This window comes from Cryptomeria japonica, chromosome 7 (assembly GCF_030272615.1).
Source record: "Cryptomeria japonica chromosome 7, Sugi_1.0, whole genome shotgun sequence".
Classification (NCBI taxonomy): domain Eukaryota; kingdom Viridiplantae; phylum Streptophyta; class Pinopsida; order Cupressales; family Cupressaceae; genus Cryptomeria; species Cryptomeria japonica.
Window position 1 is genome coordinate 789995014 of NC_081411.1, and position 12558 is coordinate 790007571.

Here is a 12558-nt window from a genome sequence, read left to right on the forward strand (position 1 = left end):
CCTTTTAAAACCACTTTCTTTTCATCAACCTTAATTTCAATTCCATGGTCTACAAATTTTGAGAAAACTTCCTTAATGAGTGCAACCACTAAACACCACAAAATAGCATTAATATCCCCAATGTCTGCTATATTGAAATCATCTATGATAGTATAGTTGCCTACGGCAATGCTCAACTATGGAACCCATGTAGTACAAGTCATGGTGAAGCCATCTTCTACCACTACATTGAAGCCCTCAAAATCCTCTACTTGTAGATTCCTCTTGGCCACCAAGGTTGCATCAATGAAATTGTGTGTTGCCCCACTATCCACCAAGATAGTAATTCACTACCCTCATAATACTTCTTGTACCCTAAATGAGTTGTACCTAGGAGTAACTAAAAGAGTACTGCTGATTCCTCGTTTTACCTCCTTTGATGAATTCTCATCCATATCTGTTGATTCCCCATCTGAATCCTCTAGCTTACTACCAATAGCTCCTTCTGCCTTCTCTTCTTCACCGTTTGAAACCACCTCTATTTAATAAACCTTCCCTCCACCCATGCACCTCTGACTAGGTTCCTAAGGTTCCCTACAAGAGAAACACAACCTTTTCCTACGTAGTTCCTCTTCAGCCACTCATTTTGGAAAGGTTTCTTATCCTTCATTGGTGGAAATGGTCTGGATTGAAATTTGTTTTTAGGAGCTAAACTCTCCATGTTACAAGCCCTCTTGATGGTATCATGTAAAGTACTTGAATCAAATGCTTTGACCCAACTGCAAAGTGACTTTGTCAATCCCTCCATAAATAAAACAATCAGCCTGTGCTAGAAGACATCTATATGACCATGACTAAGAGTTTCTAAAACTCTGATATGTAGAATCAACTGACCCCACCTGTCTTAACTAACCTAGCTCTCTAAAATGTAGTTCAAGGTTCTTTTTCAAACTTGTCTATCAAACTTTAAGTAAAATCAGCGTATGACGTGATACTAACATGCCCCAAAGTGACCAACCCCTGGTACCACCACTCATGTGCCTCTCCATCTAGATGAAGTGTAACATATTTGATGGCCTCTAACTTTAGCATGGAATTAAGTTGAAAGTGTGTATCTAATTTCTACACCCGTGAATGTGCAGTACATTGGCTAGAACCATCATGGCTAGGAATGGTCAACTTGCCTACCTTTTACGCTGCAAATCCTGATTAGACCTGTGTCCCCCATCTCCTCTTTGCATGTTTCTGTACTTGACCTAACAAAAATCAGCTAAAGACATCGCTGCATCAAATTCATCTCCCGAGGTTTGATACTCCCTTAAGTATTATGCCCAACCTTCACCGCCATCCTACTGACCCACTTGATCTTTTGCTCGTGCCTGTAAAAACTCGGGCATTGAAGGTATAGGGTAGTTCTGCTGGCTGTCTTGGAGTTGTTTACCGAAATATTAATGTTACTCCCCTCTCCATGGTTGCCACCATTCCCATTATTGCCATTGTTCCCATGATCACCCCGGATTCTGTTGCTCATTGCATGCATCATTTGAGTCAATAGCTGAACTAGCTGTTGTTGTTCTCTAGCCAAATCAATTAAAATCTACAAGGTGCTAGGGTTCTGTTGTTCATGTCTATCCCCCATACTTCCTTCTTCAGAATCTGAACTAAGAACACCTCTTCTTCTCTTGTAAGTGATAAACTCTATATCCTCTGGATTCATTAATTAATCTCAATCATCAAGTTTGTCACATAACCCTCCAGGCTAGTAAGATTACTTGCTTTGATACAACTGCAAGATCCCGTGTCAAATACTATGCCAAATTATCCCTTTTCCAAATGTTCAAGATAGGTAATTTATCAAACAATTTGGATGAATACTTTGTTTTATGAAAAGTTTCAGATTAAACCCAGTGGTATTCGAATTACATAGAGATGGCAAGATATTAAAAGATATTACATTAAATGTTTTCATTCCATTTGAAGAGTAAAACTGAGCCATGAAGAATTAAATGTCCAGCATTACAAATTATAACTATATGCGAGTCTGAACTGTGCAACAGCAGGGAGTAAATAATAATATTGATATTGGATGTATGCTGCCCCTCAAATCACAGCCAAACAGGCTCACATTCCTCCAGCAGGTGTGTTCACTCATCTCTAAAGACTCCAACACCTTGCCTAAGGTCTTCAACCCTCACATCTGGGCCTAAATATGATTAGCCCAGCTAGAAAACCCTCACATCCAACCACTTAAAGCCCGCAACCAGCAACAAGACCTCTAAACACCCCCTTGGAACTGATTTGTGGTCACTAAAAAGAGTCAACCTGTCATTAATACATCACACCAGTCTTGATTACCATGGCGGCCAGCAAGAAGACACCCAGTCGTCCACAACTCAGCCCTAACAATATTCAGCAACAAATTGCACCAGCAAATACAGACCCCACTTCCCTCATAAACACTGTTAAATACCCACGTCCACCTTGCTCCTATTTGCGGCCAGCAATGGCGAGTATTCTCTCACAAACACCAAGCTTCAAACACCTTGTCAGTCCTTCATACCATGGTGTTCATGTACCATGGCTCTTGGCAACTCTTCATTCTTTCACAAGCCCTGATAATTTGTCTTGCTTGCAAGACTTCACAAATTATCCCATCAATTAATCCACAAGTGTGGAACCTGAACAATTCCACTTGCAATCAGTTAGGGAAAATATTGCACCACTGAAACTGATTACCCTTATGGTTTTCATCCTAGGGTTTGCTCCAACAAGAAGCTCCAAATCCACAATAAAGAAAAAATAAACAAGCATACCAAATAAACTCCCAATCCTACTTGGTTTTTATTTTCCTTAGAACATTCACAAAGGGCTTTTCAATTTACAGCTTAAATAATTCATTAAAGCACATTGACCTTTTTAATATTTCCTATTAATTTCACTTAACTATATTAAATTAATTAATATGAAGCTATCCATAAAATTCACATTATTGGACAACTTTAATAAGACAACTTTAATTAATTAATTTAATTTATTATCTAATATCCCAAAATTATAGGGAAATGAATCATCTCCAACTACTCCTTGAAAGGGGACATTACATGAAGTTTCCAAGGACTCTATATTAGAGCCACAGGCAGAAATTACAATAAGCACAGATCAAGCAAAATTTAAAGACACATATTCAACAACGGAAATTGTGAATACAAGTTATGGAATTTACCTAACTCAAAAACAAAGGCAAACAGAACAAGAATTGCAGCGAGCTTCAATGTTTCCCACTATGGAACATATGGAATCCCTAAAAATGGCATGTAAAATTTTGTATCAAGAAGCAACATGTCAGGTCACATGTACACCACAACTACTGGAATTTGGAAAATCAATGTCTCCTAGCATCAAATATGCTAGATACAACCATTGTGACAAAGCACTCGATCTCCCATGAAACTGATAGCATAAAACTTGCTATTCAACATTCTGAAGTCGATTTATCAAATGAAGTCCTAACTTCCAAGAAAGACAAATATACTGATCCAAAGACAGATAAGGCTACAAAATCAAAAAAAATAATCACTTTTAAAAAGGCAAAAGTAAATATCTGCATATTCAAGAGAATGAAGCTTCTAGTAATGATAAAGCATTAAGCAAAGCTGCAGTTGTTATGTGCCATATTTCTACAGCAACAGACTTATAATTTCTACTGAAAGACATAATATACTAGCAACACGGGATTGAGGAAGCAGAAACAAATCAAGTGAAATGAAGTCTAATTAGATCACAGAAAAGTTCTTAAGGATAAAAATCAAGATGTCCCCAAGACATCACCAAGATGCTAGGGACAGACTAGCATACTCCTAGGATTTCCTAGATTGAGGAAGCAGAAACAAATCAAGTGAAATGAAGTCTAATTAGATCACAGAAAAGTTCTGAAGGATAAAAATCAAGATGTCCCCAAGACATCACCAAGATGCTAGGGACAGACTAGCATACTCCTAGGATTTCCTATGAGGGACATTCCCAAGAGATGCCCACAATAAAGAGGGGACATCCAAAGGAAGCTCCCCATGTCCTTGGGACATCAGGTGTCCTTAGGACATCCCCAAAAAAATAAAAAATAAAGCAACGGAGGGTGAGGATGTAGTTGAGAAGGGGAGGGAAGCATTTTGTCCCTGTTCCCAAAACACCATTCCCCTTTCAGGAATGAGCAAAAAAACCTCTTGGATGCATTTAAATGATGGCATAAGCGGCTTGTGTGAGTGCAAAGAAAGCCCTTTATATCAATAATTTTCTTATACTGCATATATGGTGGTTATATTAGGGAGTCATACGTCATTTGAGCAAGGAAATGTTAGTCAACCGAAATAAGTCACTGTGACTGATAAATAGTGAATGTGTTCTTGTTACCCATACTTGGTAAGTATTGAAACACTAAAGTAAGATATTGTGTACTTCACTTGAACAAAAAGTAGTGGAGTGAACTATTCTCATTGGGAATGTAGATAATTGTAAAATTTTGTAAGCCAAAAAGATTTAGTGACTTGAGAATTTATCTTGAAGCACCTGTAGTGGATAGTTCACAATTATTTCTTACAACTAATCCCGGTATAACAACCATTCCACATAAGAATTAGCTATTATATCGCCATTGAAGTCTTGAGTAGGATTGCATGCCTTAAGATCATTCTAAGTTGACATAATAAGATGGAATATCCCATGATTATTTATTTATTTTTAATTTTTTTTATCTCTTACAGAGACAAATGGTTGAGATGTAAGCTACTATACGAAATACATAAGTAGAAAATAGAAAACAATAGTTAATCTTCAGATATGTGTTGATAAACTAAATTAAATTTGACATAATTGTCTCCATCTTTTGTAGATATTGACTTTTCTATTCTCTGAATCTCCTTTCAAGCATATGTGAGAAATTCAGATACCAGCCATCACATCAATGGAGTCTATTAATTTCACTTGAAACCTTAAAACACAGCTTCTGTGATTTCATGTAATGTCCCCAGTTTTTAAGGTGACATTTAATTAAATTGATTTTTATTAAGCTATCCAAATATAAATAAAATATTCATATGATGACTTAACATTAATTAATTTCATTAAATAAAAAAATATTCTAATGTCACTTTATTAAATAAAGTTTCCCAATTTTCAAGTCAGCCTTATCTTCTAGAAAGTTCACAAAAGTCTTTATAAGGAGGCTTGCTGGGAGTTGTAAAGCAGGCTGGATTTGATGAAACATTTTATGATTTCTGGAGACGGAAACCTTCAGGAGTTCACAGAAGGGTTGGACGAAAACCTACCTCTTCTAAAAGGGTGGATTCACAACGGAGTTTACATTTGGACCAAATTTGTGAAGTCTCCGCTGGAGACAAATCTGCAGATAAGTTGATATTTGCAATAATAAGGTTATCCACAGATCTCAGGAATTCTCTACCTATTTGAGAAATAAGGATATTATTCTAAGCCTAATGTGCCAGTGAGATATTGAAATATATGTACTCGATATGTATTCTATGAAATAAATAAAATGGTCAATGAATTGTGGCTTGATTGAAATAGCCAATATTATTATATTGGCCAACTTAGTAAAAGATTTCATACAAGGGAAATATTTGCTGAGGTTCTAAGGTATTAAAAGAGCTACTCCCAGAGCCGTGAAGATATACCGCAGAAAATAGAGAGAGGAGCCAAAAATATCAATCGGAACATAAGAGTTGATATTCGCTGCTGATGTTTTACTGAGCCAACTCATTTAAGGTTGCCCGCTATTGATTACATTCCTGGGCAGGACGACTTTTTAGAGAACGCTTGAGAATTCATATCTGCGAAGCAAGGGAAGGAGTGTTCGCTGATCCTGTGTGATTAGAATGGAAGACATGGGTTTTGAGAAGCAGTATTGAAGGAGATAATCGAGGAAGGTGATTATAGCCCTTGCCATGTCTGCAAATAGCTGGAGTCCTTGCAGATATACATGTTCGTGGCCCAGAATGCATGACAGCACTTGCGCCTTCCAACGCAAGTGATGTCGATTGATCTTATCTGGTGAAAGGCCTCTTTCGATTTTTGAATAAGTTGTAGTAGATATCTTTTAGTTCCAGGGAATGCATAGTGACAGCCAAAAGACAAATTCAGAAGACTGTTGAAGCATGAATGCAAACAGAATTATTATTTAATGCTTCTGATGATATTTACAAGCATAACAGTATTTTCTGTAGTTAATCTTTTGGGCCAAATTTTCAAAAATTGCATATCTAAGGAGTTTCATAAGTGTATTGCATTGCAAATTTCCTGTTCAACTAGCTGGGTATTTTTCATTTCAAGCAATTCTTTCTCTATCATATAAATATTCTGGGCTTTAGTACCAAGTGAGTCAAAAAAAAAATCTTTAATTTTCTCACAGCTTGCATTTTGAAGGACAAACTCTATGACAAATCTTTTGATTGGGAAATGCTCATGTTTCCATGTAATATATCTAAAGACTCAACCAAATCAGAGGTTTCTTTCTTGTTTTGGAAATGATGAGTGTAAACTTCATAAAAACATATAGACATAAAAATATTAGCACTTTATATGCATTCCCGTAGGACAGGCTTTATGAATAAGATTGTAAATCTATAATTGTGCCCCTTACCAGTCATGCATGAACTACAACTGCGTCTTCTAACTCATCAGTACCATATTACCCCAATTTACCCTACAACCAGAAATTCACAGACACTATAATTTAAGTTCAAGCAATGAGTTGCAGTGATTTTAAAAAAGTATGACAAATACACAGATAAAGCATAAAATATTTTGAAGAGGAAATAGTACTACATTTAACATTATGAAACAAGGCAAACAGACAATGAAATTTGAAAAACTCAAACATATTGCATTGAACAATGAAATATTAAATATCAATATATCTATGTTATATTCAAAATTCAAATACAATGAGCCAATGGCTCGATGCCTCAAATCATCATTCATCCCAAAGTCCACACCAAACTCCTCATCACTTGAATTGCTGGACTCCTCAAGCTCAAGCTCCTCCAAACCAATACCAACCAACCTTGTTTGTGTTGTATCTTCATCAACATGTACTAGCTCGGGTTTTACTTTCATTCCATTGTTGGACTCTCCTTGTACAAAAGCATGTTGCAATCAATGAAATACAAGGCACTATGTACAACTACAAGCTTCTATGCCCTCCTAGAGGTAAGCCAGTTCTTCTTAACAGAGTGGATAAAACTATAAGTAGACTAATTCCTCTCAGCAATAGAAGAACTTGAATCTTGGGATCGCAAACGAATTGTTAGTTTGGTTGTCAAATAGTTAGATTCATGCATAGTACACCATAGAATTGGATCATGCTATGCCATAGTCTTCCTATCCATCTTTGCCTCTTTTGGATATCCCCTAAGAGTGGTAAATTTTGTCCACTCAATACAAATGATATTGGACTATGTCGAATCATACATCTTATAAATGGCATTCATGAACCTCACATTTATCTTTGCATCTTATATAGGAGTAACTCTGTCAAGTCTTTGCACATACCACTTCGGGTTCACTGCATAGGCAATCATGTGCAAGGGAGTGTTGAGCTTCACCCATCAGCAATGAGTAACTGGCTGAATATGTTTATTGTAGAAGTAATATTGTAGAACTGTAATGGCCTTCATTTGGCTAAGCATACTATCAATGCATTCATACAGCTCTCCCAAGGATAGGTGGATTTGCATCCCCATTTCTAAACTTTGAAGATTGGAGTATTGATGACTACAATGTATCTCACATCATCCCAAAAAAGGTCACTCTACAAACATGTGAAGTATGGTGTTTGCATACAAACATCTACACATCTCTAGCATCATTAACCACCTTTTTGATCCATCTAAATTTGCTCATGTCCTTGAATGCATTATTCATCGCATGCACATGACGAGTCCACCAAATATTCCTATACGCTGCCTCAATTAATTTTTTGCGACTCTGCACACATATGCTACATTTCTCAGTACTTGCACCACATTCTCTGGCCCAACCTCCTGAATAGCATCTCTAGGGATTTGGAACCAAAAATCAACATCATTGTGGGGCCTTGAACAATGAATAGACCTAAGGAAGTAAGGGCCCTCTATGCATGCGACCATAATGTTGATGAATGGGCAATAGTTGATATCCATCCACCCACCATTAAGCATACAGCATCCACTAGTGACCAAGGTATCCTTCATTTTTTCCCTTAGAACAGTAATCTTGGAATAGTTCTTATCCAATATTGTTGTCTTCAACTTTGTCTCCCCTTGTGCACATAGGATGGTCCTGCTTTTACTAATTTTGCCACAGTCTCCTTATAATAAGGAGAACAAGCCATATGGAATGGAATATCGTTGACAAAGAAGAATTTTCCAAAGGCATCATCTGCCTCATCCCTACTCTATATATTGAATAATGCTGCCAGCATGTTTGCAATATCACTAGTGGTCATTCCACATTTCTTCATAGGCTCTGCTACCCCTAAATGATAAGGAAAAGTCTAAGTAGAATGAACTGAAACTTGTGGATCTTGGGCAGTCCCACTACTGATAGGAGTAGGACCCCTCAATGGTAGAGAAGTACAGGACTTTGATAGTCAACATATCTCCAAAATCTATTTATCTCAGTTCTTTTTTCAAGTGACAATGTCTTACATACTCTACACCTTTGTTTGTGACATAAGGAAGGTGTGCATAACTCTTGTAATGCTGCCTTGGAATTCAAGTTGAAAAAAATGGCATCTACATAGCCTAATGCCCCCCATTGCCCTAGGTTTTGCTTGCAATCCGGTTGCAAGTTGTTTTAAATGTGACTTCTTATCAAAGGGACCCTTGCCAAAATCCTCTAATAATTTGGAAGGGCAACTAACATATTTATCATGGACTTTGGAAAGAAAGCACATGAAGCATACCAACTAAAACAAAGTCGGTTGAAGACGTGTAGTTGATATGAATAATTATTGACAAAATGGAAAAGAGAGAACCAACAATTTCCTTACACACCTCAATAATATTTCTCAACACATAAAATTCACAATGGAATCAAGAGGGAGGAAAGAAGAAGAAACTTTCACATTTCCATTTATTGAGGTTCTTTTCGAGAGGGAGGAAAGAAGAAGAAACTTTCACACAGGAAGTCTATAGGAAGAAAACACACAAATCTCAACCTGCAAGCTGACTCCTTCAATCACCTTACACAAAAAGATGCTGTTTTAAAAATGCTAGCCACTTTAGCCTTAAAGATATCAGATGATGAATGGTTAAATAAGGAACATGCATACCGAACAAGAGTTTTGAAAAACAAAAGATAAAAGCAAATTAACTTTGCTTCTCAAAATATTAAAAAAAAAACCTGGACCATTAGAAATATGAGGCGAAAGAAGATTAACATAAATGAAAGGTCTTTATTTTATCTTACAGAAAGAATACAACAGACTAAATCACAAAACTACTCAAAATAAAAAAATCAAAATCAAAACCACTTTCCTAACCATCATCACCTTGCAATAAAAGCCGGTATTATAAAAATAACAAAGCCTTAAGGATATCAACACTTAATTAAAAATGAGAATACTGAACAAGAGTTTTGAAAAGGAATGGGTGCAAAGGAAAACAGATTAACTATGTATTTCAAAACATAAAAAAAAAAAACTTAGCCCACTGACAGAAAATGATGGGGAGAAAAGCAAACTTAAAGGAAAGGCCTTTTTGCCCTACATAATGAAAAGTAACATGATGAAGTAAAACAAAAGATGTGGAAAATGCATCTCTACAAATAATAAAAAGAACAAAAAAGTTCAGCAACTAAAACTAGACGCATATATTAACTAAGAGCATCTTTCATTTTTTTTTAAATCTACGCCTTACAATATTTTCTCTACTTTGTGCGACTTATGCATATACAATATGGAATCTAGAAATTATTTAGTTCCTCACAGAAATGAATATATTATGGTTAAATCAAGGCACAACATCATCTAAATGTAAACATTTTGAACTACATCGTCTGAATGTAAATGTTTTGGAATTTGCCATCTGAAATTTATATTTATCTATGCTTGGAAACAGAAAAAATTAATGTGTTCACTAGTAATGGAATTGATTTTTGGAATAAAAAAACTTACTTGACCCATAAGCCAACAAACACATGCAAGTAGCATAGAAGCGGCTAGACCAGCAAAAGTTCCTTCTATGCTAACAGCTCCTTCTGTTCCCCTAGGAACTACTGAAAGGGTTGTTATAAGGTACCTGTTAGAGAACCACCAAGATTTTGTTTCCACTTAATGAGAACTTTTACTACTGGATAGCATAATTATACAATAAAAAATTACTGGAATACACTAACTGAAGTAGTTCTAGAAAAAAACTATAAATTTTTGCTTGCATCGATGTTTTAGATCATATTTTGTGATCCATCATTAGGATGAAGATGAAAAGAATGGGTGTGTTGCAGATTTGACTCTAAGAAAGGCCCAAGTAATGTTGGAAATAAGAAGTTGAAACAAGAATTAAAGAGAATTGAATCATTGGCAGAAAAAACAGGGGGTTAGGGGGTATGTTAAAGGTGCAAATAAATTAGAAGGGTAAGGTGGTTTAGAAAGGAACTAGAAAGATAATAATAAAATCGATTAATAAAAAACAAAAATATTTAAGAAAAGTGTTGGAGGATATGTTGTGACGTTTTCACACATCGCCCCATTGCGAATGGGGACCCCCACTTTTTGCTTTCTGGGGTTAGCCCTTTTGGTTTTGTTGTTAGTCGTTTTAGTGTCTTAGCCTTTGCATTGAAGGGATTGAGTCAGGTGGATCTCCTCAAGAGGTCAGGTCAATTGAGTGATTAGGGGTTATTTAGATCATTCCTAGGGTGTTTTAGATCATTCCTAGGGTGTTTTTTGTGTACTATCTGATCGCACTTCAAGTTGCTAAATCAAACCTTGGTTGAATGCATAATGTCCTCCTAGGTCCCATCCCTTACATCAAGGACAGAGCGAATTCGCCTTAAGAAGTCTGGAATGTCATCCTGATCCTCAAATGTCCTGAAATTTGGCTAAGTCTGGAATGTCATCCTGATCCTGAAATTTGACTAAGTCTGGAAAATTGAAGAATCCTCCAAAAACTAGATTTTGCATTATAACTCCTGGAGGTCCGAAACCAGTCTCAAACATCCTGAGAAAGATATAAGGAAATGTCACTTATACTTAAATGTTATATTCCATATATGAATCTTGACGGAGAGACTAACATGTCAAATTTCGCTCCTAAACCTTCCAAAGGATCCAGAGCGAATTTCAATTTCACTCCTGACCCTTCTAGAGGGTCCAGAGTAAATTTCCTAATATCTCCCTTCCTAGTCTTAATTTGCCTCATAAACCTTGTCCTTATGGCGTAGTGAAGAGAGAATTGATGTGTGAAACAAAGTGAAGTGATAAAAAGTGAGGAATTTGGCCATGATTGTAAATTTCGCTCCTGACCCTTCCAAAGGGTCCAGAGCGAAATCCTCCTTATTGCTTATTTCTTCATTAAGGACATCAAATAATGGACTTGAATGGCAAGGAGGGGATTCAAGAAGATAAGTCTAAAGCATGATGAGTGAAAAAGGTCAAGAAATTTGAGCCTAAACTTGAATTTCGCTCCTAACCCTTCCAAAGGGTCCAGAGCAAAATTTCCCAAAGACCTAAGTCTTCACCTAAGTCATTGAATGGTTGGGAAAATTTGCAAGAGCATGGAAGGAAATGGATCCAAAATCAAGTCTAAGGCAAAGCCAAGAGGAAGAGAAGATGATTTGAGCCTAGAGGAGAAATTTCGCTCCCGACCCTTCCAAAGGGTCCAGAGCGAATTCCTCCATAAGACATTCTACCTTGCCCAAACCTATGAACCAATCCTTGTCCCAGGCATTATTGAAGGCAAAGCACTTGTTTGGATAAGGAAATGTTGGAGATAACGTCAAGATTTGAGCCTAAATGTGAATTTCGCTCCTGACCCTTCCAAAGGGTCCAGAGCAAAATTCTTGAATGACCTTATTTCCTCACCAAAACCTTGAAGCAAACGCCACTTTGAGAGCAAGTCGACTTGGTGATGATAGGAGAAGGCTTGAAAAGTTATATCCAAGGCAAAAAAACGGGAGGAAAGAAGTGAGAAGTAAGCTCAAGTGTGAATCTCGCCCCTGACCCTTCCAAAGGGTCCAGAGCGAAATTCCCATAACCTCTATGTTGCTCTTTGTTATGACCAAGTTTTTTGACTTCTAAGGCATGGTTGGGAAGATTTTGATGTGTACTTACCTTTGAGAGGTAGTTTGAGGCAATGGAGTGGTGAAAATCAACCTAAAACAAGAATTTCGCTCCTGACCCTTCCAAAGGGCCCAGAGCGAAATCCTCAACTTGACCCTCTATTTTGCCTAATGCATCAAAATGACCTTGTTTTGAGCTAAGTGGATGGCGAATTGACTTGATTATGGTGAGGAGAGATAGGTTTGATCAAGTTTGAAGTGAATTGAGGAGAGAAGTGTGAAATCAACCCAAAGTATGAATTTCGCTCC

At 36.9% G+C, this 12558-nt stretch overlaps 1 protein-coding gene across 3 annotated transcripts in view; it reads right to left on the bottom strand.

Moving 5' to 3' along the window:
- The window catches only part of LOC131068952 (protein VTE6, chloroplastic), a 100827-nt gene that overhangs the window by 43390 nt on the left and 44879 nt on the right, over nt 1-12558 (bottom strand). For 2 of the 3 annotated variants that reach the window (XR_009112080.2, XM_058004238.2), the window contains exon 3: nt 10148-10271. Coding sequence is in view for 2 of the 3 variants with exons in the window: in XM_058004238.2 (XP_057860221.1) it covers nt 10148-10271 (124 nt within the window). In the remaining variant the exon portion in view is untranslated. Of the gene's footprint in view, nt 1-6631; nt 6695-10147; nt 10272-12558 lie in introns of all 3 variants that reach the window. The other variant, XM_058004239.2, reaches the window with a different exon arrangement.